Source organism: Raphanus sativus, chromosome 7, assembly GCF_000801105.2.
Source record: "Raphanus sativus cultivar WK10039 chromosome 7, ASM80110v3, whole genome shotgun sequence".
NCBI lineage: Eukaryota > Viridiplantae > Streptophyta > Magnoliopsida > Brassicales > Brassicaceae > Raphanus > Raphanus sativus.
This window is the reverse complement of record NC_079517.1, coordinates 6,212,944-6,236,845: the sequence shown is the minus strand read 5'-3', so window position 1 is coordinate 6,236,845 and position 23,902 is coordinate 6,212,944. Positions and strand designations below refer to the sequence as shown.

Below are 23,902 nucleotides of genomic sequence, written 5' to 3'. Positions count from 1 at the left end.
ATTTGTGGCTATCGAACATCTTTGTCCAAAACTAGTTTGTAGGGTTAAGATAATTAAAAGTGTTCTATAGAATTCTGGAAAGAAAATCAAAGAAAGTATAGTTTGAAACATCATCATAGAACAATAACATCGCATAAAGAAACATACTGATATCAACACGCGTACCAAGAGTAGTCATAGTTTTCACGTTCCCTCATCATTCTCTCATGTGTTGCAGTAGCGTGAGAAAGCAGTGAAGTCGTATCTATAATCTCAGCTTGGGGAGGACGAGGCACCGATTCCATCCACCGGGGGATCACGAATTGGAATAACCAGATACAAACTCTAAAGCTCAAGTCTTGTTCCTCTAAAACTGAAAATGATCTCGGAAACCATAACTCATCCACACTCTTCTTACAAACAGACTGGTCAATGAAACAATCATCAGCTGCATCCCCCAGGAGTGTGTAGTCTCGTTTCCGCAAGTTACATGATACCAAATGATGATTCCGTTGACTCCACAGATAGACAGTACCGACATCAAATGGATGCATTGCCATGGGTACATAGTTACCGGTAATCGGGAAGCCTACTTCCCACAAAAGATGCCAAGTGTCGTCGTCATCATTGTTCAGCCTCCAGATCTTCAAAACAGTTTCTTCCTTTTTTGCTAGTGCTCTGACGTACACAACAAAGCCTGCTGATGTAGTCAAGGTCCGTTTGTAGTCCTTGTTGTGATCTGGATAGTCCGGTAATTGAACAACCCGGAATTGATCGGATTCAGAATAGAAATCATGAGCTAGGAGGTTTCCAGGCACACTCAGACAACCAAAGTAAATCGTACCGTTCAGGTTGATATTAGACACGTCGCCGATTAGAATAGGAGAGTGAATCACTTTAGAAGTCCAGATCCCTGTCTCGGAGGAATACAGTAACACGCTCAAGTCACTCGAGAGATAATCATTTGTTCTTTTGTAAGAAGCTATCCTAACCACTTCAAAACTCAAAACGACACCGTCCTGGTCCAAGCGAGTCAATAAACCAAATAAGGTAGAATCACCTTTAGGATCAGAGGGAGGTGGAGGGATTTTGATCCATTGCTGTGTAACTGGATTCCCAACGTAGCAGTAAGCTTTGTCAGATCCGTCTGTAAGCAGAACCAATCCACTGGACGAGCACTTATAGTTGCAATCACCGATATCATAGCGTTTGAAAGGCGGTGGGATGAGTGATGCTGGCGATTTTGGAAGATCCAATGTTTTGCATTCATGGAACCCTATAAGTTCTTTTTCTCCGTACATGAGCGACCACGAGGAGTTTTGGTGCAGAGATAAAAAAAGACGGCGGAAAAACACAGATTCCAGGGTTGATTTCCATTTCTTGCTGACTGATTTGAATCTGGAGATGGTTTTCAAGGGCAATCTCGCTAGAATCTCTGTCTGCATCACCTCCACGAGTTGGGTTTTTCTTTCCATCGCCATTGGGCACGGTCTCTAGCGAAAGTGACCACTAGGGTTTCTAGGTTTTTATATCAGTGACGTGTTTGTTAACGCCAAAATTTTAGATTATACTTGAGAGGAGGGAATAAGGCCACATTGTTGTACAGATAAGGATCGGCACGTTTGTAATACAACTCTCACGTTGAAAGTTGGAGCGGTTAATATCGTTTATAACTTTAATGATAAAATATATAAATTATCTATAAAATAAAAACGAAATTTAATTATTCGATTATATAAATGACTAAAATTAATAATGATAAGGATTATCCAAAATCTAGAAGTATATTTTAAAATAAAAAAGGTTATAATGGTCAATATCATTTATATTCTTAATGAATACAACATATAAATTAGCCACAAAATAAATAAAAAAAGAATTTTAATTCTTTTGATTAGATAAATTATTAAAACTAATAATATTAACTCTTACATTGAAAGTTAGAGCGGTTAATATCGTTTATACCCTTAATGAATAAATATATAAATTATCTATAAAATAAAAACGAAATTTAATTATTCGATTATATAAATGACTAAAATTAATAATGATAAGGATTATCCAAAATCTAGAAGTATATTTTAAAATAAAAAGGTTATAATGGTCAATATCATTTATATTCTTAATGAATACAACATATAAATTAGCCACAAAATAAATAAAAAAGAATTTTAATTCTTTTGATTAAATTTTAATTCTTTTGATTAGATAAATTATTAAAACTAATAATATTAAAATTATATAAAATCTAAAAATATATATTAAAATAAAATAGTTCTTAAACATATTGTGTTGTTTTCTGTAAAAGTCTTATCATAAAAGAGTTAAAAAAAACACAAACCACATAACTAAATATTAATTAAGTAAAATTTTAATTTTTATATAATTGAAAAGGAAATAATTTAAAATAAAATACAATTTCTAGATATATATTAGTGTACAAATAAATTTACAAGACAAAAAAACTTTTTATATAACAAAACACATAACTAAATATTAATCAAGTAAAATTTTTATTTTTTATATAATTGAAAAGGAAATAAATTTTAAATAAAAAAAAAAGATAATTTCTAAATATATTTTAGTGTACAAATAAATTACAAGACATTAAATTTTTTAGATGAAAACATAAATATAATTTTTCATTATAAATTTTATTTAGTAATGAATATATTAATAAGTAATTATAAATTATTTACGCCCGCAACCGCGGGTCAAACACCTAGTAAATAATTAAACCCAAAAATCTTATGATGTTAGCTTTTTTATATAAATAATCAATCTATCAATACAATTAAAATATCAGCAATTTTTATCTACTTATAGACCATTACATTTAACTTTTTTTTTATTATTTCTACTTATACCTAATTTAGTTATTATTAAATATATAACTAACCTAAAATTAAGGAACTAAATAACTAATCTATTGTTTTTTTTTAAAAAAATAAGGAATTCAAATTATATTAACACTAAATTTTAGTCACTAATCAATTATATTTTATTTACTGATATAAAAATAATTAAAATATGCCTACTAATACATATATATATATAACTGTACTTTAATACAACTTACAAATGCAAGAAAAAAAATTCATCGATATTTGAAAATAAAATAAAATTATATATATTTGAAAATTAATAATTAACTACTATTAATATTTAATTATATGATGAAATATGTTATTATCGATATTTTATGAGTATAATTTTAGGGGCTATTCTAACAAACATATGAAATATTTATCAAAAATAAAAACTAAATAAACAAAACATAAAACACATTTTAAGTTAGCTTTCGGCATTCAAATACCCGTTAAGATACATGTTAGGTATATTAAATTTCATTTCTAATTTAAAACACTTTGTATGTCTCATTCTGGTAAATTTGTAAGTACATGTCGGATTCAGATACACCAGTTTTGATTCTAATTTATATCAATTCCTAAAACCTATAAAATAACCGTATATTGTTTGAATTCAGATTATATTGGTTTGGTTCGGATATATCTGAAGTTAAATACAAAATTTAAAAGCAAAACATAAGAAATAAATAATTATTTATATAGAATTAGATATTTAAAATACTTATTTAAATTTTAAATAATTTTAGATACCATTTCATAATAAATATAGAATTGAATATGTGAACTACATATTTATGTTTCAAATATTTACAATTGTTATTAATTTGGACATTCGAATCCGTTTTTAGATTTTTCTCGCTTTTTAGTTTTTTGGGTTACCAGTTCGTGTTCGGAAAATAACATTTAGTGTTAGGATATGTTTTCTACCACTGTACAAATCCATTCTTGTATTTCTTACATTTCAGATAGGATACGGATTGAGCTTTTGGTATGGGTTCGGTTCGGACTTCAGATTACAGATTTTATGCCCAAGCCTACTTTAAATCAAAAGAAAATGTGATTATAAATAAGTTTCACTGAAAAATTATTATACGTTTTGAAATCGCGGATCAAAATCTAGTTCTATATTAAATTAGAAACATGACATATTGTTATAAGGTTTAGTTCAACTTCGTATTAATCATTTAAAAAAAAAGATATTTTGCACAAATATGATTACAAGGAAAACACAATTATGATTAAAAACATAAATATGAAAATTAAATTTATAAAAAAGTAAAACAAAAATATACCCGTCATTTGATGGGTGGATCAGAATCTAGTAATACTATTAAAACATAATAATTTTTTTATCTATTTACATATAGTCTATGTTCGACCATTATGTTTAACTAATTTTCATATTATTTCTATTTATAGTTTATTTAATCATTATTAATTATATATTATAAATAAAATTAAGGAACTGAATAACTAATTTTTTATTTTTGAAATTAATGAATTCAGACTATGCGAATATTAATTTTAAGTAACTACTCAATTATATTTTATTTATTAATATAATAAAAATGGTATGTCTACTAATTCATATATATATATATGCACATTGATCCAAATGTAAAAAACGAATATTTCAAGATCCTCACCAAATGCATAAAAATATTATATAATTTCGATATTTATATGAGTATAGTTCTTATGCTGAACGTTTCATTTGTAACATGTAAAAATAGATAGACAATCAAAAATAGAAATTTATATATTATATAAATTTGGTTTGTTTCAAAATTAATTTCGCACTTTGAAAGCGTCTTTCAAATCTAGTACTACTAAAAGAGAAATATTATGAAAAAATATATTTAAACAAAATTGTTAGACCTATTCACTTAAAACTTAATATTTACTTTAAACACTAAAAATATATCAATATTAATTAAATATAACTTTTTATAATATTCACTCCTACAATTTCGATATCTAACAAGTTAGTTTTCTAATCAATCAAATAAAAAAATTGTCTTTATTATTTAACTAATCATCAATATCATTTTACATATAGTTTTCCACGCCCTCTCACATATAGATGGTTCGATCCATGCATAATTATTTTTTGATCATATCATTATTTAATTTAACTATATAATATTCTAAATATTTTTAATGAATCATATTATTGCTTCTCATTTTATGTGATACACTTTTTCTAAATATTTTAAATTGATTTTATAAAGAATATTTATAGTAAAAATTGTTATTTAAGAAAAAATAGAAACTATTAAAGACCATATAAACTATGATATTAAATTAGTCAAAATCCGCCAAAAAAACACATTCAAAAATTTACCCAAATACCCAAAATATACTTTTTAAATTTGAAATTTTATTCAAAATTTGAAACTATACCTAAAACTAACCCAAAAATTTAAAAAACATACGTAATACAGAAAACATATTTGAAATACCTAAATATACCTAATATACACAGAAGATTTTAGGTATTTTAAGTACACGATTGGGTCTCTAATAAGACCGATACTCGAACCGAGACCGCAAGTCTAAAATTACCCAATAGATATTTTATCCTCGACCTGGATCCGAATTAAATATAAAGTTTCAAGTTATTTTTTGTTTGGTTTTTCGGGTCCGAATAATATGCCAGATCTAAAAATAATTACATAAATGTACATACAAAAATCTTAAATAAAATAATTCATAAATTATATTGTTTTAAACATATTTTCTTTTTAATATAATACAACTTTATAATATAAATATATAACAATTTCAAAATACTTGTTCATATTAAACTTTATTTATATTCCAAAAAAAATCAGTGCTTTCGAATCGTGACTCAAAATCTAGTAGTTTGGTTATAATTAGTTGGACTATAAGAGTAAATTATTTAATGCATAATTTAGGTTAGACATATTGTCTTAGCTATATATCTGTAATACCTTATATTAAAAATAAAAAATAGAAAGAAATTTCTACAGACATTTTTTACATTCAAAGTAAACAAAGTTCTTACAACTATTTTCAGTATTTTTTTAAAAAAATAGTGTAAAACATAACTGATGGTTTAAAAATTGTAAAAAAGAAAATTAAATTTAAAATTGTTTATACAGTCCAATCAATCACATATTTTTCTTTTCGGATGCCAAACAAGAATGAATTTCTCTTGATCATTGTAGGCTCCTCGCTTTATATGTCTGTGGAACTCTTCCTTGGTCAAAAGAATCACCAACCATTTGATCCCAATGACGGAACCACCCTACCAAACCATCTCCATAGCTTTGAACACTCCCGCATCTCTTCACTTTCATAACCTATGCCGTTTTTGGCATCATCATTGACAAAAAACGACCAATAGGGAAGGGACCTCATCAACTTAATTGCCCTCGCATTCGCGCAACAACTCTTTCTCTTCCATTTCATCTCGTCCCAGCGTTCAAGCCACTACCATTTTGCTACAACTCGTGGCTTTTGTCTCTTTCGTCACAACACTCTTGGGGTTGCGTTACCAAGTAGTTTAGTGAGCTTTGTTCGGTTACTTAACTATATACTCCCTCCGTTTCGAATTAGATGTCGTTATAAAGCAAAATTTTTATTTCAAAATAAGTGTCGTTTTATGATTTCAATGCAAAATTTATTGACATTTTATTCTAAGCTATTTTTTATTGGTTGAAATCTGGTTAGGTGTATTGGTAATGATGTTTTTATCTAGTAAATATACAAACTTAAATGTTTTATTAATCTGTGTGTCGAAATCTAGAACGACAAATGAAATGAAACGGAAGGAGTATTCTTTATTTACACTGAATATGGCTTATGTCCATGGCTTGCATGCTTTGGACGCTTGAGCTTCTGATCATTGGTTAATAATAATATCCAATTCAGCTGGTTTTCTGGTGAGTGTGATCACCTTTGCAATGTTGTTTTATATTGACAAAGGAATCCAAAGACATGGAGATCATGATGAAGTTCATGGTTCTGAGTTACTCAATGGAGTTAAGTGAATAGCTTGAGAAATCACTGCCGCGGAAAACTACCAACTTCTCATGAAGTTTCGTATTCCAGTTCAAAGAATTTGATCATGTGAATACAAACTTAATTCTGAATTTATTAAAATAACACTAGATGGAGACAATCCATTCATGTAGTGTGTTACACATATTTGAATTGGAGCCAACAGTAAATTGATTCTCTGGCGACTAATGAGGACCAAAGCACGTTTTGACTTCAGATACTTCTTTGATAAAATGTTACCGACAATAATGGATTGACAATACTATTGTGGCTATCAAACATCTTTGTCCAAAACTAGTTTGTAGGATTAAGATAATCTATACTATTAAAGCAGGATCCTATTGGTTTTTTTACTAAAAATACCCCTTTCTTTAATAACATTGCATATTTCATTAAGGGCAATCAAGTAATATTAATAACACATCTATATTGGATCATTTTTTTAAATCCAGCCCATTGCTCACATCATCTCTTTTGGGCCATTTGGGCCGATTAACAAATCAGATTCAATTTATATTTTTCGGATCGGGTTCGAGTTGGATCTTTCCGGGTCCGGGTGGGTTCGGTTCTCATGCATAAGAACCTGAAAATAACCAAATAACCAAAATATCTAAAACGGGTTCGGTTATTTATACTCAGAGTAACCAAAGTATCCGATTCGGTTCAAATTTTTGTATCCAAATTACTCAAAAGTAACCAAAAGTAACCAAAAATATCCATTCTATACAGTTTTTTTGGGTAAACTTTTATCCAAACTATCATATTTTATCCAAAAATACTCAAAAGTACTAAAAATGACTACTATAGTTAACTTATGATATTAATTTAAAATATTAAAATAATTATAAATATAATTATAACATATATTTTTAGATATATATTCACATTTCGGGTATCTTTGGATATTCATTTGGTTCTCGGTTCGGATCGGGTTCGGATCGGTTCTTCGGATATAGCAATTTAGAATTCATTCGGATATTTACCCCGGGTCTGATCGGGTTCGGGACCCTGATTTTTGGGTCGGTTTTGGGTTGGTTCTTCGGATCCAGATATTGTGATCAGGCCTATACTCATTTAAAATGAAACACGATAAAGAAAAATAAAAAACTTAAGTTTTTTATAAAAACCAAATATATGAAAATATGACATTTATTAAATATTTGTCAATTTAAAAAAAAAGATAAAGGAAAATAAATCCGCGCTTTAAAAGCGCGGATCAAAACTATATCGGTATTACATAATGAAACGTTTAAACATATATTCTTATAATGAAGAACTATTTATCTTTTTGAAATGATATTTTCAAAAGAAAAATCTTTATTAAAAATAATGACGATAACATAAACCAACGAACCTGCACGATAGGTGGCAAGAGTTTTTTTCTTTTTTTTGTAAGAGTTGCTTCCTACTATGCCAATGATTATCTATATATTACTCTATTATATATGTGTGTATATATATATTACTTATCATACTTATTAAATCAACTATATATATTGCAAAATTAAATAAAGATTCTCTATTATGATGTTTTAAATATGTACAAGCACAACACGACATATTTTAAGTTAAGTAAACTCATTATAATTGGTTCAATAAATTAGAAGTTAGACATAACATTTATCAATAATTATCGATTGAATTATAAATAGTTATCGATTGAAAATAAATCTAAATATAAAAATTAAAAATTTTAGAAAAATTTAAAACAAAACATATATACGTCTTCTAAAACAAAAATATACCCGCCCTTTTAAAGGGCGGGTCAAAATCTAGTTGAAAGTGTTAATACAGAATTCTGAAAAGAAAAATCAAAGAAAGTATAGTTCGAACCCTTATAGAGCAATATTAAATACAAAAGACATCACATAAGAAAACATACAAATATCACTCCATCTCCATCCAAAAGTTCTCTTCATATCTTATATCCTCCATAATTCTCTCATGTGTTGCAGCAGCCTAAGAAAGCAATGCTGTCGTATCTGTCATCTCAGCTTGGGGAGGACGAGGCACCGATTCAATCCACCGTGGGATTACGAATTGGAACAACCAGATACACACTCTAAAGTCCAAGTGGTCGTCTAAATCTTCTGATGATGGCCATAACTCATCCACACTCTCCTGACAAACATAGTCAATGAAACAATATTGATGATGACCATCGTTAGATTCATCCCCCAGAACTGTGTGGTCTCGTTTCCCCAGGTTACAAGATACCAAATGGTGATCCCGTCGACTCCAAAGATAGACAGTAGCGACATCAAACGGATGCATTGCCATGGGTACATAGTTACCGATAATCGGGAACTCTATTTCCCACAAAAGATGCCAAGTGTCGTCATCATTGTTCAGCCTCCAAATCTTTAAAACAGTTTCTACCCTTTTTGCTAATGCTCTGACGTACACAACAAAGCCTCCTGATGTAGTCAAGGTCCGTTTGCAGCGCTTGTTGTGATCCGGATAGTCCGGAAATCGAACAACCCGGAATTGATCGGAATCGGAATAGAAATCATGAGCTAAGAGTATTCCAGGCACACTCAGACAACAAAAGTAAATCGTACCGTTCAGGTTGATATTAGACAAGCTACCGATTTGATGAGGACTGTGAATCACTTTAGAAGTCCAGATCCCTGTCTCGGAGGAATACAGTAACACGCTCAAGTCATTCGAGAGACCACCGTTTCCTAACCACTTTAAAGCTCAAAACGACACCGTCCTCATCCAAGCGAGTCATTAAACCAAACACGGCAGAATCAGCACCTCTCGGATCAGAAGGAGGTGGAGGGATTTTAACCCATTGATGTGTGACTGGACTCCCCACGTAGCAGTAAGCTTTGTCAGATCCGTCTGTAAGCAGAACCAATCCACTGGAAGAATCCGCGTAGCCGCAACCGGTGATAAAATAGCGTCTGAAAGCGCGTGGGATGAGTGGAGATGGGGATCTTGGAAGATCAGCCCATGTTTTGTGCCCATGGAAAACTACGAGTTCGTCTCGTCTGTACATGATCGACCACGATGGAGAAGAGGAGGAGTTTCGGTTCAGAGAGAGAAAGAGACGGCGGAAATACGAAGATTCGATTGTTGATTTCCATTTCTTGCAGACTGATTTGAATCTGGAGATGGCTTTCAGTGGTAATCTCGCTAGAATCTCTGTTTGCAACGCCTCCACGACATGTGTTTTTGTTTCCGTCGCCATTGGAAATGGAGTCGTCTAGCGAAAGTGACGACAAGGGTCTCTCTAGGTGAGGTGTTAGCTCTTTTTTTTTTGTTTGCGTTAAATTATGAGGGGATAAGGCCCATTGTTTTACAGAAAATAGCCCAATAGTAAGCAATACAGATCCACATACCCATAATAAACCCAAGTATAAAAATGAACCAAAATTGTAAATAATTTTATTTTTTCGTTTTTGGTTTATACTTTATAGATTACAGTGAATGTAGGCATTTACATAATTCTTCTTTTCTTCTATAAAGTTTTTCATAATTTAAAAGATTGTTTTACATTAGAAAATTTGTAAGAAGTGATATACCCAAGTGTACACTTTTCTTTTGTGCAATGTTTAAAGAGTTCAAAACCGGTAAACAGTTTTCAAAATATTCACAAAATATTCTTCGTAATAGGTTGTGTTTTTAAACTTTGAATTTCCTCTTTGACCAAAATTCATATTTGAATCAATGAGTAATTATTACAAGAGAGAGCATACACACTGCCAAATACAAAATTGATAAATAAAGATATCGATGAGAGAAAACTAAAATTTCAAAAAGAAGAAGAGATACTCGCTAATCAATTACGGTAACAAATGCATAAACTTTAGTTAATGCAAAAATACAACATAACCACGTATTACAAATCAGAACCTTCACCAAAAACAAAAGAAGATTATATATCCCAATTTGGTTTAACAAGTAAACCACTGAACCGCCAGTAAAGCACTAGACCGAGAACAACTCTTTAACTCCTACAACAGCAGCAGATAATCAATCATCCACAGTGAGCTTCCTGTCTACGCTTGAGAAAGAGCTGTAAAACGCCTTGAAATGTCTGTACGCTATGTCTATATCCTCTGTTCCACAAATCTCTCTCACACTGTTTCACAAGTAAACGCCCTTAGAAGCTGAGAGAGTCTTAAGGTAGTTTGATCAGTAAACATGATTAAGAATTGTGAGTCATTAATATACCTATGCATAGAAAGCTGAGCTATGCCACAATCAACAGTTCGAATCCCGACTCCTGAAGCCAATATAGGTCCTATTGTTGACCCACATCCCATATCGTTTCTCACCACAAAGTCCTGCACGAGTAGCATAGCACAAAATCTAATTGCATGTAGACCGTTCTCAAATAAGGTGTTGATTAGTGAAGAGCATCTAGAAGATCCTATGATTACCAAAGAGAAAACTTTGAACAGACAAAGACAGAGAGATCTTGGGGTCTTAACGAACATCTAACCTGAATAGGAAGATCATGGAGCTTTGCTACTTCTTTGAAAAGAAAAGAAGTGATCCCACTAGTTGCATACCGTTGGTTTGCGTTATGTTTGATAACGAGACCCTTGTGTAGTTGAGGACGGTGGTTCTCTTCATGCTTGTCTGCAAAGTTCGGGTGCACTCCATGAGCCATATCTGCAGACACTGCAACCACAAGAATCCAATCCATACACAAGTTTCAGCAAAAAAAAGAAAGAGAAAATCATTCTGACTATGTCTTGCGCATAAGCGTACCAAGAAAAGATTTCCTGATAGCACGGTCAAAGGTACACTCCGTGACCTGAGCATTTCCTAAGGAACTCACAATCCGTCTCATGGCTTGAAACATGGTGGGTGCCCCTGCACCTTGACATGAATCTGAACCTACCTATTGAACCAAAAACATTTATAAAGACTTAAGACGTTATGGAAGGGTAAAGTGCAAGTCATCTCTTTATTCAACAATTGTCAGGCAAACAGTGTGGCTAGCGAGGTGTTTCAAACCTCTTCGTTGTCAAATAAAGCAATCATCCGGATACCATGTTCGGTCGAAAGGCTTTCGGATGATGAACATGAATCAATGAGAGCTCTCAAAGCGCAGAAGCTGGATGCAAGATTATCAAGTCTTCCAGAGAATATGAATTCATTGTTTGCTCCTCCAAGGCAGCTAGGTTGGGTGTCACAGATATTTAACTCAAGACTCACTATGTCCTCGGGCTTGCACTCCAGGTCATCTGACAAAATCTGCAACAATAGTGTCATGAAGCTTTGTTTAACAAACGATGAATAATAGTATGGGCTAACCTCTAGCAAATATACCTGCATGAGTAATGGATGATGAGCATCTTTGGAGGAGGAGGGAGGTACGTTTTTATCCTTTGATTCTGCAGAGGCTCCATCTTGTTTTGTTGCCAGTAGCGGAACAAGTTGAGTCTCCAAATTCGGTTTGAATCCATCACTGTTCACTGTGCTAAAAAAACAATACAAGAAGAACAAAAAACCATCAAGAGTGAGCTTTATTAGTGATGGGCCTAACTCACACCCAAAAGCTAGCTCAAGAGTGGAGGATTGCCCAATCACATATATATTGCCCAAAGATCACATCATTAAACGATGTGGGACATTCTAATAGCCCCTCTCGAGATGTGGGTGGGAAACGGTCCAAGCCCAACATCTCGGACATACCACAGCAAGATGGACCATTTTTATAGGCTACATAAGTAGACAACTATTTATATGGGAAATCATCTGCTGGGCTTAACCATGGGCTCTGATACCATATTAGTGATGGGCCTAACTCACACCCAAAAGCTAGCTCAAGAGTGGAGGATTGCCCAATCACATATATATTGCCCAAAGATCACATCATTAAACGATGTGGGACATTCTAATAAGCTTGATATCAACACTAGATCCATTCCAAGCACATAAAAAAAAGAAGGAAGTAATTAAAGAATACCGATCAAGATGAATGGCCAAAGTGGGGACACGAAGTAAGGGTCTTTTGACTTTGACAAGCCTGTGAACAAAGTTACCATCGGTAGCTCTCACGATAGCTCTCCCGGCAACGCTCAAGTCACGATCAAACCAGGTATGCCACAAACCACCACCATAAGTCTGAACATTCACCATCAGGTAGCCTGACTTGGAAGAGGCTGACTTTGGTTTAAGTTTGAGACATGGACTGTCCGTGTGAGCAGCTATCGCATGGAAACCATTCCCAGGAACATACCTACCAAAACGAGAAACATATTAAAAAAAATCTTCAAGAAAAAGAAAGGCATAAAAGTGAAACGGGAACTCACTTATCTCCGACAGCAAAAGCAACGAGACAGGACATGTTTCGCGTAAAGAAGTAACGGCCACCAGGTTTCAGATTCCACTCTTCGTTTTCACTAAGGAGATGGAACCCAGCGGCCAGAAGCTGTCTCTTTGCCTCAGCTGGCAAATCAGAAGGGATCAATCAAATTAATTAATGAACAGAAAAAAAAAACAAGTCGGACTTGTGTTTCAGTGAATTTACTTACCAGTGGCGTGGAACTGAGTCCATGATTCATTAAGATAATCAAGAAGATCTCCCACAATCGAATCATTCCCGAGCAATCTCGAATCACTCTGGGAGGAGGAGGATGAGACGGCTGAGAAGGAGCGAAAGGGAGAGCGATGGAGATGAGTAGGAAAGGAGAGACGCCGAGGGAGTAAGAGAGTATGGTTTAGGAACGTTGGAAGAGAATGTGTTAGTGGAACTCGAGCTATGGCCGCCATCATTAGTGTATCGTCTGCTTTTATTTTCTTTCCCTTCCACAGTTCACAGTTCCTCCTTCTTTCGATAGAGTGCAAAAGCTGAAGATAAAACAGTCTCGAGCAAAGGCTAATAATACCCAATAACAGGCTCAAGTCGGGCTAAAATATAAGAATTCAATTTCGATTTTTTTTTATAAATAGGCCGTGAATATATTTAGAAGTAGGCTGACATAATCATGTTTTGGAACAAAATTCGTTAGGAATAATGAGTTATCAATGAATATTCCACAGAAGAATACCATTTTGAGTTGAATGAAAAATAAAATTTATTTTAATGATATGTGGAAACAGTGGAACGAAGTTGAAAAATATTCAAAAAGTTTCATGGATATATATAAGAAACAAAAAAAAATTATGTTAACTAAAGACTTTTATTTAGTTTAAAATAGATAGTTTTCATTCTACTACATCCCACTGCATTCCTCAAAAAAAATTATCATTCAAATTACTTAAATAGTTATAATTCCAATTAATTTTATTTCTTTTAACTGCTATTATCCCATTTGTTTATATTCTAGTATTTTCTAATTTATTCTATATACCTTGTTCCTAACACTTCAAACCAGTTACAGCCTCAATATTCAAAACGATGTCATGATTTTACTAATTGTTTGGTATAACTCTTTTTTATCTGGCTAAAAATTTATATAAAATTATAATCCAGAGTTTTAAGGATTTCGCGTAATAATATTGATTATGCAAATATATTAATATTATATTTGCAAGGCCAGTTTTCAAAAATAAAAAATATTTATATTGCATTAGTTTCAAGAAATATACCCTCTCGAATGGAATAATATCCGTTTTCGCGCGTTTACTTTGAAGACAACACAAATAATTGAAGGTGACGTGGCATTATTACAGCGTCTCTCTGCCAAAAGTCTTTGTATATTGGGTCTCCGCCTCTCCCCGGAGACTAAATAATTTAACAAAGACTTGTGCTAAAGGGGTAAACTGCGACGAAGCTTCACGAGTGGGTCCCACGTTTTCCGTCTACTACTTCTTTTCTTCACTCCACCGTAAGAACTTTTCTTCACCACACACACACCAACTTCTCTCTCTCTCTCTCTCTCTCATCGGCCTAAACATGGCGGAACTTATCGGCGGAGAAGTCGTGACAGAGCTCGTGAAACAGCTCTTCGCTGTATCAAGAAAAGCCGTAAGGTGCAGAGGCGTCGCGAAGAATCTCGGCACCATGATCGAAGGCGTCCAACCGACCATCAAGGAGATCCTCTACAGCGGCGTCGAGGTGAGCCCCCATCGCCAGGTCCAGCTGCGTATGTTCTCCGAGACGCTGGACAAGTGCAAGAAGCTCACCGACAAGGTTCTCCAATGCCACCGCTGGAACATGGTTCGTCAGCTGTACCACGCCAAGAAAATGGAAGACTTGGAGAAGAAGATCGCGGGTTTTATCGGGAGGTTGCCTCTCCATGTTCTCTGCGACGTTCATCACCTCCGTGCTGATTCTGAGGTCCGCTTCGACCGGATCGATAGGGGTTTCGATAGCTTGACCGAGAAGCTAGGGTCTATGAAGATCAGGGGAGGTGGTCTGGTGCAGGAGGAGATGAAGCCAGGTGAAGCTACGATGGAGATGTTGACGGACGGTGGTTTGGGGAACTTGGGGGTTGGGTTGGATTTGGGAAAGAGGAAGGTGAAGGAGATGATGTTTGGTCTGAGAGATGAAGGAGGACTTGTCGGGATCTCAGGGATGAGCGGTTCAGGGAAAACCACTCTTGCTAAAGAGCTTGCACGGGACGAAGAGGTCCTAGGTATGTATAAGCTCTATGTTTAACCTCTATATGTTCTGTTGATATGATTTATCATGCTTCTGTGTACTTATGTGTGTATGTTTGCTTATGTCTTGTTCATCTCTGGTGAACGGTTGAGTTCTTGATATTGATATTGATATTAAACTCTGGTTTAGAATCATAGAGACTGTTTCTAAGATTCTTGAGTTCGTTTCTTTTACAGGCCACTTCGGAAGACGAGTTCTTTTCCTAACTGCCTCACAATCTCCTAACATTGAGGAACTGAAAGCCTTTGTATGGGGATTTCTTACTGGTAATGACGATAGCTTTGGTGCCGCTGTTCCCGAATCGGTCGGTCAGACACGAAGGCTAGTGATCCTTGATGATGTGTGGACTAGGGAATCACTGGACAAGCTGATGTTTAACATTCCAGGGACCACAACTCTTGTGGTCTCACGGTCTAAGCTAGCAGATCCTAGAACCACCTATGACGTTGAGTTACTAAATGAAGCCGAAGCAACGTCTCTGTTCTGTCTCTCTGCTTTCAACGAGAAATCAATACCTTCTGGATTCAGCAAATGGTTGGTCAAGCAGGTACTAATGAATCTTCTATGCATAGTAACATTCTTTTTTTTTGTTTGCTTTCAGTATCTCATGTTCTTTTGACTCTGCTTGGTAGGTTGTTGCGGAGTGTAAAGGTCTACCTTTGTCTCTGAAAGTTGTTGGTGCTTCGTTGAAAGGCCGACCTGAAAAATACTGGGAAGGTGTAGTGAACAGGTTATCAAGAGGTGAACCTGCTGATGAAACTCATGACAGTAGAGTGTTTGCTCAAATAGAAGCAACTCTGGAGACTCTAGACCCTAAAACCAGAGAGTGTTTCATCGATATGGGTGCTTTCCCTGAAGACAAGAAGATCCCTCTTGATGTTATCATCAACATGTGGGTTGAGATGTATGATCTCGAGGATGCAACTGCCTTTGCTGTTCTTGTTGATCTATCAAACAGGAATCTCCTCACTATTGTCAAAGATCCAAGGTAACTGTTCTGCAACCAAGTCTCAGTGATCTCATTTTTTAGCCACTTAACTAACTTACCATGGATACTTTGCAGGTTTGGCGCTATGTACACTAGCTACTATGATATTTTTGTGACGCAGCACGATGTTCTAAGAGACCTTGCGCTTCATCTTAGCAACCGTGGGAGAGTTAACAAAAGAGAGAGGCTATTGATGCCGAGAAGAGAGTCAGTGGTTCCCAGAGAATGGGAGAGGAGCAATGATGAGCCATACAATGCACGTATAGTCTCCATCCACACAGGCAAGAATCTGTTACACGACAATCTTCTAATCACTAGAATATAACGTTTTGACATGGACTTCTGTTTTTTTTGTTTTTTAATTACAGAGGAAATGACTGAAATGGAATGGTTTGACATGGAACTCCCTAAAGCAGAAGTTCTTATACTAAACTTCTCCGCGGAGAACTATGTATTGCCACCTTTCATTGCTAAGATGGGGAGGCTTAGAGCGCTGGTGATAATCAACAACGGTATGTCTCCTGCGCGTCTTCATGACTTCTCCAACTTTACCAATCTCGCCAAACTCAAGAGTCTCTGGCTTGAGAGGGTTCATGTCCCTGAACTCTCTACAAGTACGGTTCCCTTGAAAAGCCTCCGCAAGATGTCTCTCATCCTGTGCAAGATCAATAACAGTTTTGACCAGACAGCAGTAGACATGTCCCAGATCTTCCCAAACTTATCTGATCTCACAATAGATCACTGTGATGATCTTGTTGAGCTACCTGCGACCGTATGTGGAATCACCTCTCTCAACTCTATCAGCGTAACAAACTGTCCACGCATCAACGAGTTGCCTAAGAATCTGAGCAAGCTAAAGGCACTCCAACTTCTGAGGCTATACGCTTGTCTAGAGCTTAAAACTCTGCCTGTAGAGGTCTGTGAGCTGCCGAGGCTAAAGTACCTAGACATCTCTCAATGTGTCAACCTGAGTTTTCTTCCGGAAGAGATAGGAAAGGTAAGGACACTTGAGAAAATCGACATGAGAGAGTGCAGCTTAAGGAGCATACCAAGCTCTGCGGTTTCATTGACTTCTCTACGCCATGTAATATGCGATAAAGAGACTCTGGGGATCTGGGAGCATGTCGAGAAGGTGGTTCCAGGAATTCGAGTTGAAGGAGCTGAAAAATGCTTCAGCCTTGATTGGCTCAAGGAGTAGGTTATTGATCTCCCTCACTGGCTTCGGAAGCTTGTTGTATAAATAACTCGTTGCTAATCTATAGCAAGTTGTGTGTATGTTCCATTAACTCAGGCTCAACGAGTAGGTCTGTAGCAACTAGCAAGCTTTGTGTATTTTCAATTTAAGCACTCCAGACTCGAGGGTCGGTGCAATCATCTTTCACCCAACTTGTTCTTCATCTTAAAGAATATGATTAGCGATGCTCTGTTTTCTCAGGAAGTGTTTCCTTGACAACCTCTTACACATATTCTCCACTATCCATCTTCCACTTCTGCATATTGACGGCTTTTAGTAGATTTCAGATTAGAAGATACTGAATCCGTGGTATGTGCATCGAAGGGAACCATAGCTCCGTGACATAAGAACCAAACCATCTTTATTCTTTAGCCCCCAATGGTTCAGTTCCAGACACAAACATTTCGCAGACGTGATGGTATTACGAGTTTCCACAAAATGTTCAAAAGAGAAAGACTTGATATGCCGCAACAGATGCGATTTCGAAAAGGAGAAAGAGCAGTTTTTTTGTTTTGGAACAAACAAAAAAAGCTAATTAATAGCTGTCGATGTCTGTTTCAGGCCTTCTCAGGAAGTAACGTAGACAGTTCACCAACACCTGCAGGAGAAGTTTGATTATTTAGCTCTCTCTGTGTCTAGCTTTTTAAGGTTTCAAAATAAAAAAGTAACAGAAACATAAACTCACCTGTGACAATGAACTGTTTAGCGCTTGCCCTTGGTAGCTTACATGAAACTTGTCTTTCGCAACCAGTCCCTAAGAAATTTAATAAGACGATGGAATTATTATTACAGAAATGGAATCACACTGTAGCTACATATGTATAGAGGTTTAAGAGCTTCGAGTACTTCTGTGTCTATCTCCGCGGATTCAACGTCTATGTTGATATCTGCCATCACTTTTATCATCTCCACAACAAGACCTGGCCTGTCTGCTGTCTCTATGCAAAGCAAGCTAGACAAAACATGAAACGGGAAAGCAGGTTATGTAAACTGTTTGATCAGGCTACTTATAACGTGACCTTGTGGTGAAGTTATTCTACTCAATAGATACCTCCTCTTTGGTCCATCTTCTTTCACATGTATGTGAGTAGCGATATCAACATCAATCTGTCACCATATGAATCAAATCAGTAAAGATGGCTTTAACTGCAAACTGTTTCGATACCAGGTTTTGCCATATGAAAGAGTTCGCATAGGAAAACAGGACACAGTAGTATCATCCAGAAAGCAGAGTAAACATTAACCTTCTTTTTGGGGGCCTTTATTCCAAATGTCTCACCCATTGCAAGTTGATCACTGCATTCCTGAAAATCAAATACAGGCAATGTTCAAAATTATCAAACAGCTGGATGCAAGCCTCTTTGAATGTGAAAGTGTAAAGAGAGAAAGAAAGCTGAAGCAGACCGGATGGTATTTCAAAAGATTATTGATGATTGTTAATCGGATTTGCTCCAAGGAGTCAGGATCTTCCACTTTCCGACCAGTGTCTCTGGTGTTAAAAAGAAAACGAAATATAAATTGACAGTTCAGGTAGCAATGGATATATAATACTTGCACAAGACAGCAATATTTTATGATTATCCAGCCTAGAGTTTGCTAGTATGCTCTGATTCACTTGTTCAATACAAATAGTCTATTGTTGAACAGTGAAATGTTAAAGCCAATACTAGCATACGCTAAAACCAAATTTCCAAAGGATGATAAAAACAATCAACACAAGGGAGGGCTTAATCAAAACAAGTGGTCAGATAAGTGACAGAAAAAAAAACACAAAAAGGGAAAAGAGGAGTAGGGAAAGAAGGGCTTTGCTTACAGTTTTGTTATAGAAAATTTGGTCTGCTTAACAGATCCTTCAGTTGAGACGGTTCCTTTTATTACATCCAATCCCAAATCTTTCAGCGCCCTCATCTGCAAAACACGATAAATGACTCATAAGATAAAAACAAGGCAAGATTCCATAATATCAACAGCTATAATAATCTAATGGCACCAGTAGATCAAAGAATAACTAAAAGCTTTTGTCACATCAATAACAAAAGAATATAAAATACCAAAACAGGCGATAGAAGCCACTCACAGTGTCAATGAGAGCCCCAAGACGATCTCCAAAACTGAGTTGAACAATGGTAGCTTCAGGGTCAGCATCCTGGTCTATCAAAACCATTGGCATTGGAACGAAGTCATCATCATCTTCCGTTTTCTGCGATCAAATTTTGCTAACAAATATCATCTCAAAGCACACGTCAACACAAAACTACGCAGATCACTTCCCTATTAAGTATTAAAGATAAGAAAATCAAATCACAAATTCGAAAAAAAAAAAAAAAAAAAAACAATACACAGAACAGTTTACCCTTTCCATTTACTTGCTTGCTATACATGAAATGTAGTAAGCCCCCATTATATTGTAGTCAAAAATCAACAGATCCAAAGGCGAAAACAAGTTAACTCACCGGATAAGATGGAGGAGTAGCATTAGTGCTGTTAATCAAAGCATATACACGGCTCTTCCTTATACTGCGTTTCAAAATCAAACAAGGACATAAATATATAACTATATATTAGCAGATCTCAGATAAAATCATACAAACTAATGATTATCACAAATCCAACAAGAACTTTAAATCAAATTTACCAAGAAATATTCAATGTTCATAATAACGACAAATTTAACTTAGAATCTACAAAAGAAAAGTTACACACTAGCAAACCGTTCGAGCACATACAGAACAAAACGTTTTTTAGTAGAGTAGGCGAACATCATCAAATATCATATACTCAAATGGAGTTATCTAACCTCCTCGTGGATAGAGGAATTACACCGTCGAGGAACTTCTGGGGATCAGCGAAGAAAGCAGGCGATGATAGTAGATCTGGAGGTGAAGTTAGAGCGGGAGAGCGAGTCTGGCAGCTGGTGGCGGAAGAAGAAGAAGAAGTAAAGGGAGCTAAATGAGAAAGAGAGAAGAAGATAGTATTCGAGAGCGCCATTGAAGTCGAAGCACAGATTCTTCCTTCTTTTCACCTCCCAAGTCAGAAGAGAATAGTGTAAACTAATTGGCGTTTTGTGTGATGATGATGGAGTGCTGACTCAGAAGTCAGAAACTGATGTACGACGTGACTTTTTAGATGGTCCACCTGTACCTTCTACTACTAGTTTAAACCAAAACTTAGCTCATGGCCCAATGGGCCTTCATACCAATTAAATAGAGTCCTATGATAATAATTTTTTCGCGGTTTCTCCTTGTCTCTCCTCTCTTGGTTTGAGACTTTGCACTTGCTTTCTTGTGTGTGTTTGTTTGTATGTTCTAAAGCTATCGAGTTGTAGACGGAAAAAGGAAATGACTGCCTCAATTGGAAAAAAAACACCAAATGCATTTGATTCAAAATAACCAACATATTTGTGTTTACAAAAAGCTTCCCTATGCATTGTCATCATCATTTGTATAAGAAAAATAGCCTATCCTATTTGTATCCCTACTCACATAAAATGAGCCAAAAACTAAAACCATTAATGACTAGTCTCTTCCTTGGTTCATCACATACCAAAACCTAGATCCTCAAAATGACCACCTGGAGTCGTTTGCTGACCAAATTCCGACATGATATGTTGCTGCTGCTGAGGCTGAACAGGACTCCCCTGCTGCCGATTCCAGTCCATGTTAGAACCAGGCATGGCTAAGCCAGTATCGACCGTAGTGATGTCGTGTATGCTCGACCTTTTCCTCTCTTTCTTCACCGAGTTCTGTCTGATAAAATATTTCTGAGCATGACTCGCGACTTGCGTAGGCGTCCTCGTGACCACCACGTTCCTCGATATGCTCCTCCAGTCTCCTTTACCATATCTCTTTAATCCTACCAGAAACAGCCTGTAATAAAACATTCATCTTATTCGACTGTTGCATCATCTTAAGTATTCTAACCAACTGAACCCATAATGTTTGCCAAAAAGCAAAAGAAGTTTGGGAAGTATATATGACTTATACATACTTGTGTTCGCTTTCCGACCAAGGAGTTCCTCTTTTCCGTTCGTTCTCTCCGTGTTTAGACCCAAACGTGTCCCATCCTGTCGTGTCCCAACCCGCCGAGTCATCCATATAGTACGGGACATGGACTCTGCCGGACTCAATCTCGATGACATCATGCACCAAGGCCTCGTAATGCTCCTTAACTTCACCAGCCGATTTCTGAAGCTGGTCGGCGATTATCTCCCAACGATTGGGAGATTCTTCAGGGAAAAGCACCAAAGCTTGCTCGAACATCTTATCCTCCGACCTTGTCCACTGACTTGACACCATATCCATAGAAAATATCGTTTAGTGGTTTGATAAGACTCAAAGTGGGAAAAATACAAAAATCTGAAGTTTGATAGGTGTTTTTTTTTGTTTTTTTTTTTTGGAGAAACCGTTGAAGTCTCTTCAGATTATTTATAGGATGGTTTTCCAATTTTATTAAGGAAAATAAAATCTATAAAAGAGAAGAATTTGCTGGAAATTTTTTAAAAAGGGTAAGAAGCAGCTCAGAGACCAACTTCGACACGGTTTCTCTGCAATTGGAAGTTTGTCTATGTATCTTTATAGTATTAGTTTCGTTTTCATTGTTAAAAATTTAAGTTTAGGGTTACACGCCTGACCTGACAACTGAATTTTTGCTACATTTTATTACAGATCTTATCTCTTTTGATTATAGCATATGCCACTTTTTTTTTGTCAACATAGCATATGCCACTTTATTTCCCATTTACATCAGAACACGTAGCTATTTTTGAAAAAACGCCTAAAAATACGAAAAGCAATCTAGAAACTCTAAAGAATTCTTTTGGGGTTCACATTTTCGAAGGTAACCACTGTCTTACGTCTTTTGCGGCTGTATGATATCCCGTCACTTTGTCCCTTGATGTTCTGCTTTTAATTTACCTCCGGTTGATTTAAAATCTTAATCATACTTAAACCTGGCATTATCTACTATAATTTGTTTTGTTTGCCTATCAGTGCATATGTAAAACTTGTTGTTTTCATGTTTATTGGTGCTGATACATTTAAACATGTCTAAGAGAATCAATTATCGTGAAGCAAAAGTACAAATTACATGATTGTTCATTTTTGACCAGTTTACTTATAACAAGTTTGATTACGTACCGCAAAATTTGACCAATTATTTTCACAGTTGGGCCATTAATGTTAGTCTCTTCTTTTTTTTGTAACACGGCCATTAATGTTAGTCAAACCCCCAATTTTCAATTATTTTAAATTTTTGTGTTAGTATTAAAAAGGTTAAAAACTCACGACTCTTCTAAGTACACAATTCATGGACTCATAGTGCACCATGCCTCAGTTGAACGAGCTTTCGTTGATAAAAACATAGTTGTAACTTCAACTGAGATTATACTTCTCAGAACTTAGTTGTATTGAAATATACTTGGTGACAAAAAAAGTAGTACTAATATAATTCTGTAACAAAAAGCAAAAAACGACACTCTTTTTCGTCTTATCTTATCAGGATCTCTTCATTGTACTCCCTCCGTTTCTTAAAGAGTGTCGTTGTGATATTTTTCACACAAATTAAGAAAATTGTTGATATATATATAAGTTGTAATTAATTATACATTTTTGACCAATAGTATTTTAGATAAATAAAATTATTTATAAAATTAATGTAGTTTGCAATTAATTTTCAGGTGAAAGTTAGTATAATTTACATTGGAATTGTAAAGTGACACTTTTTGTGTAACAAGAAAATGAGTTCAGAATGACACTTATTATGAAACAGAGGGAGTATTAATTAGGACCTAATATTAATTATATCTTCGAGTCTCCATGAACCTCTTAGTTTTTCTTCTTCACGAACTTCAACAATTTGTTGGAAAAGAAACTTAAAACAATTTTAAGTGAAGAAAACAATGATTCACACACTTTTACTAATTTAATTGGATCCACAAGTTAAGTGGATACGTTACGCACTGGACCGTCTCTTCACCAGTAGTAACTCACGTGTCTTTTGTCAATTGTTTCTTAAGAATACATTTGGCATTTGACCAATGCATCCAGATGATGTGTCCTCTTGTCCAACCGTCAGGTGGCCTTATAAGAAAAATCTAATAATCTTTTGTTCCTTTATAAGTTTTTCTTGGTTGTTTTAGCAAAAAAAAAAAAAAGTTTTTCTTGGTTGTTACCTAACCATATGTTTTACCTTTGGTTTTTGGTCTTATGTGTTTGTCAGATGGTTATAGACTTATAGTG

General features: G+C 35.2%; 5 protein-coding genes and 1 pseudogene across 5 annotated transcripts; 1 reads left to right on the top strand and 5 right to left on the bottom strand.

Annotated features, from left to right (window-relative positions):
• Window positions 1–26: 26 nt before the first annotated feature.
• Window positions 27–1,566, bottom strand: LOC108815245 (F-box protein At3g26010-like). Its single transcript, XM_056990266.1, has one exon. It carries the CDS (start codon window positions 1,458–1,460, stop codon window positions 153–155), a length of 1,308 nt encoding a protein of 435 aa, XP_056846246.1. The 5' UTR covers window positions 1,461–1,566; the 3' UTR covers window positions 27–152.
• Window positions 1,567–8,651: 7,085 nt separating this feature from the next.
• LOC108814732 (F-box protein At3g26010-like) lies at window positions 8,652–10,132 on the bottom strand (annotated as a pseudogene).
• Window positions 10,133–10,666: 534 nt separating this feature from the next.
• On the bottom strand, window positions 10,667–13,717 carry LOC108814386 (probable aspartyl aminopeptidase). The gene is made up of 9 exons (XM_018586942.2): window positions 13,373–13,717; window positions 13,151–13,286; window positions 12,805–13,077; window positions 12,165–12,315; window positions 11,850–12,089; window positions 11,601–11,733; window positions 11,329–11,510; window positions 11,058–11,170; window positions 10,667–10,965 (listed from the first exon to the last, which is right to left on the bottom strand). Exons 1-9 carry the CDS (start codon window positions 13,611–13,613, stop codon window positions 10,857–10,859), a joined length of 1,578 nt encoding a protein of 525 aa, XP_018442444.1. The 5' UTR covers window positions 13,614–13,717; the 3' UTR covers window positions 10,667–10,856.
• Window positions 13,718–14,584: 867 nt separating this feature from the next.
• LOC108817390 (probable disease resistance protein At5g04720) lies at window positions 14,585–17,866 on the top strand. Its single transcript, XM_018590059.2, has 5 exons — window positions 14,585–15,418; window positions 15,621–15,991; window positions 16,077–16,432; window positions 16,508–16,713; window positions 16,801–17,866. The coding sequence occupies exons 1-5, from the start codon at window positions 14,737–14,739 to the stop codon at window positions 17,628–17,630; spliced, it is 2,445 nt and encodes an 814-aa protein (XP_018445561.1). The 5' UTR covers window positions 14,585–14,736; the 3' UTR covers window positions 17,631–17,866.
• A 144-nt stretch (window positions 17,867–18,010) lies between these two features.
• LOC108817391 (ACT domain-containing protein ACR12) lies at window positions 18,011–20,748 on the bottom strand. Its single transcript, XM_018590060.2, has 10 exons — window positions 20,464–20,748; window positions 20,120–20,183; window positions 19,744–19,866; window positions 19,480–19,574; window positions 19,071–19,155; window positions 18,911–18,970; window positions 18,718–18,773; window positions 18,513–18,618; window positions 18,352–18,420; window positions 18,011–18,264 (listed from the first exon to the last, which is right to left on the bottom strand). The coding sequence occupies exons 1-10, from the start codon at window positions 20,652–20,654 to the stop codon at window positions 18,202–18,204; spliced, it is 912 nt and encodes a 303-aa protein (XP_018445562.1). The 5' UTR covers window positions 20,655–20,748; the 3' UTR covers window positions 18,011–18,201.
• A 445-nt stretch (window positions 20,749–21,193) lies between these two features.
• On the bottom strand, window positions 21,194–22,101 carry LOC108816085 (transcription factor DIVARICATA). The gene is made up of 2 exons (XM_018588656.2): window positions 21,654–22,101; window positions 21,194–21,532 (listed from the first exon to the last, which is right to left on the bottom strand). Exons 1-2 carry the CDS (start codon window positions 21,965–21,967, stop codon window positions 21,202–21,204), a joined length of 645 nt encoding a protein of 214 aa, XP_018444158.1. The 5' UTR covers window positions 21,968–22,101; the 3' UTR covers window positions 21,194–21,201.
• Between the last annotated feature and the right edge of the window lie 1,801 nt (window positions 22,102–23,902).

Coding starts and splice junctions, on each gene's coding strand:
- LOC108815245 (XM_056990266.1), bottom strand. CDS start 1,460: ATGGCGATGGAAAGAAAAACCCAACTCGTGGAGGTGATGCAGACAGAG.
- LOC108814386 (XM_018586942.2), bottom strand. CDS start 13,613: ATGATGGCGGCCATAGCTCGAGTTCCACTAACACATTCTCTTCCAACG. Junction 13,078..13,150: donor GCTTTTGCTGTCGGAGATAA/GTGAGTTCCCGT, acceptor TCGTTTTGGTAG/GTATGTTCCTGGGAATGGTT. Junction 12,090..12,164: donor ATCATCCATTACTCATGCAG/GTATATTTGCTA, acceptor CTATTGTTGCAG/ATTTTGTCAGATGACCTGGA.
- LOC108817390 (XM_018590059.2), top strand. CDS start 14,737: ATGGCGGAACTTATCGGCGGAGAAGTCGTGACAGAGCTCGTGAAACAG. Junction 15,419..15,620: donor ACGGGACGAAGAGGTCCTAG/GTATGTATAAGC, acceptor TTTCTTTTACAG/GCCACTTCGGAAGACGAGTT. Junction 16,433..16,507: donor ACTATTGTCAAAGATCCAAG/GTAACTGTTCTG, acceptor GATACTTTGCAG/GTTTGGCGCTATGTACACTA.
- LOC108817391 (XM_018590060.2), bottom strand. CDS start 20,654: ATGGCGCTCTCGAATACTATCTTCTTCTCTCTTTCTCATTTAGCTCCC. Junction 18,971..19,070: donor ATCTTTTGAAATACCATCCG/GTCTGCTTCAGC, acceptor TTTGATTTTCAG/GAATGCAGTGATCAACTTGC. Junction 18,421..18,512: donor CCGCGGAGATAGACACAGAA/GTACTCGAAGCT, acceptor TAAATTTCTTAG/GGACTGGTTGCGAAAGACAA.
- LOC108816085 (XM_018588656.2), bottom strand. CDS start 21,967: ATGGATATGGTGTCAAGTCAGTGGACAAGGTCGGAGGATAAGATGTTC. Junction 21,533..21,653: donor TGGTCGGAAAGCGAACACAA/GTATGTATAAGT, acceptor GTTTTATTACAG/GCTGTTTCTGGTAGGATTAA.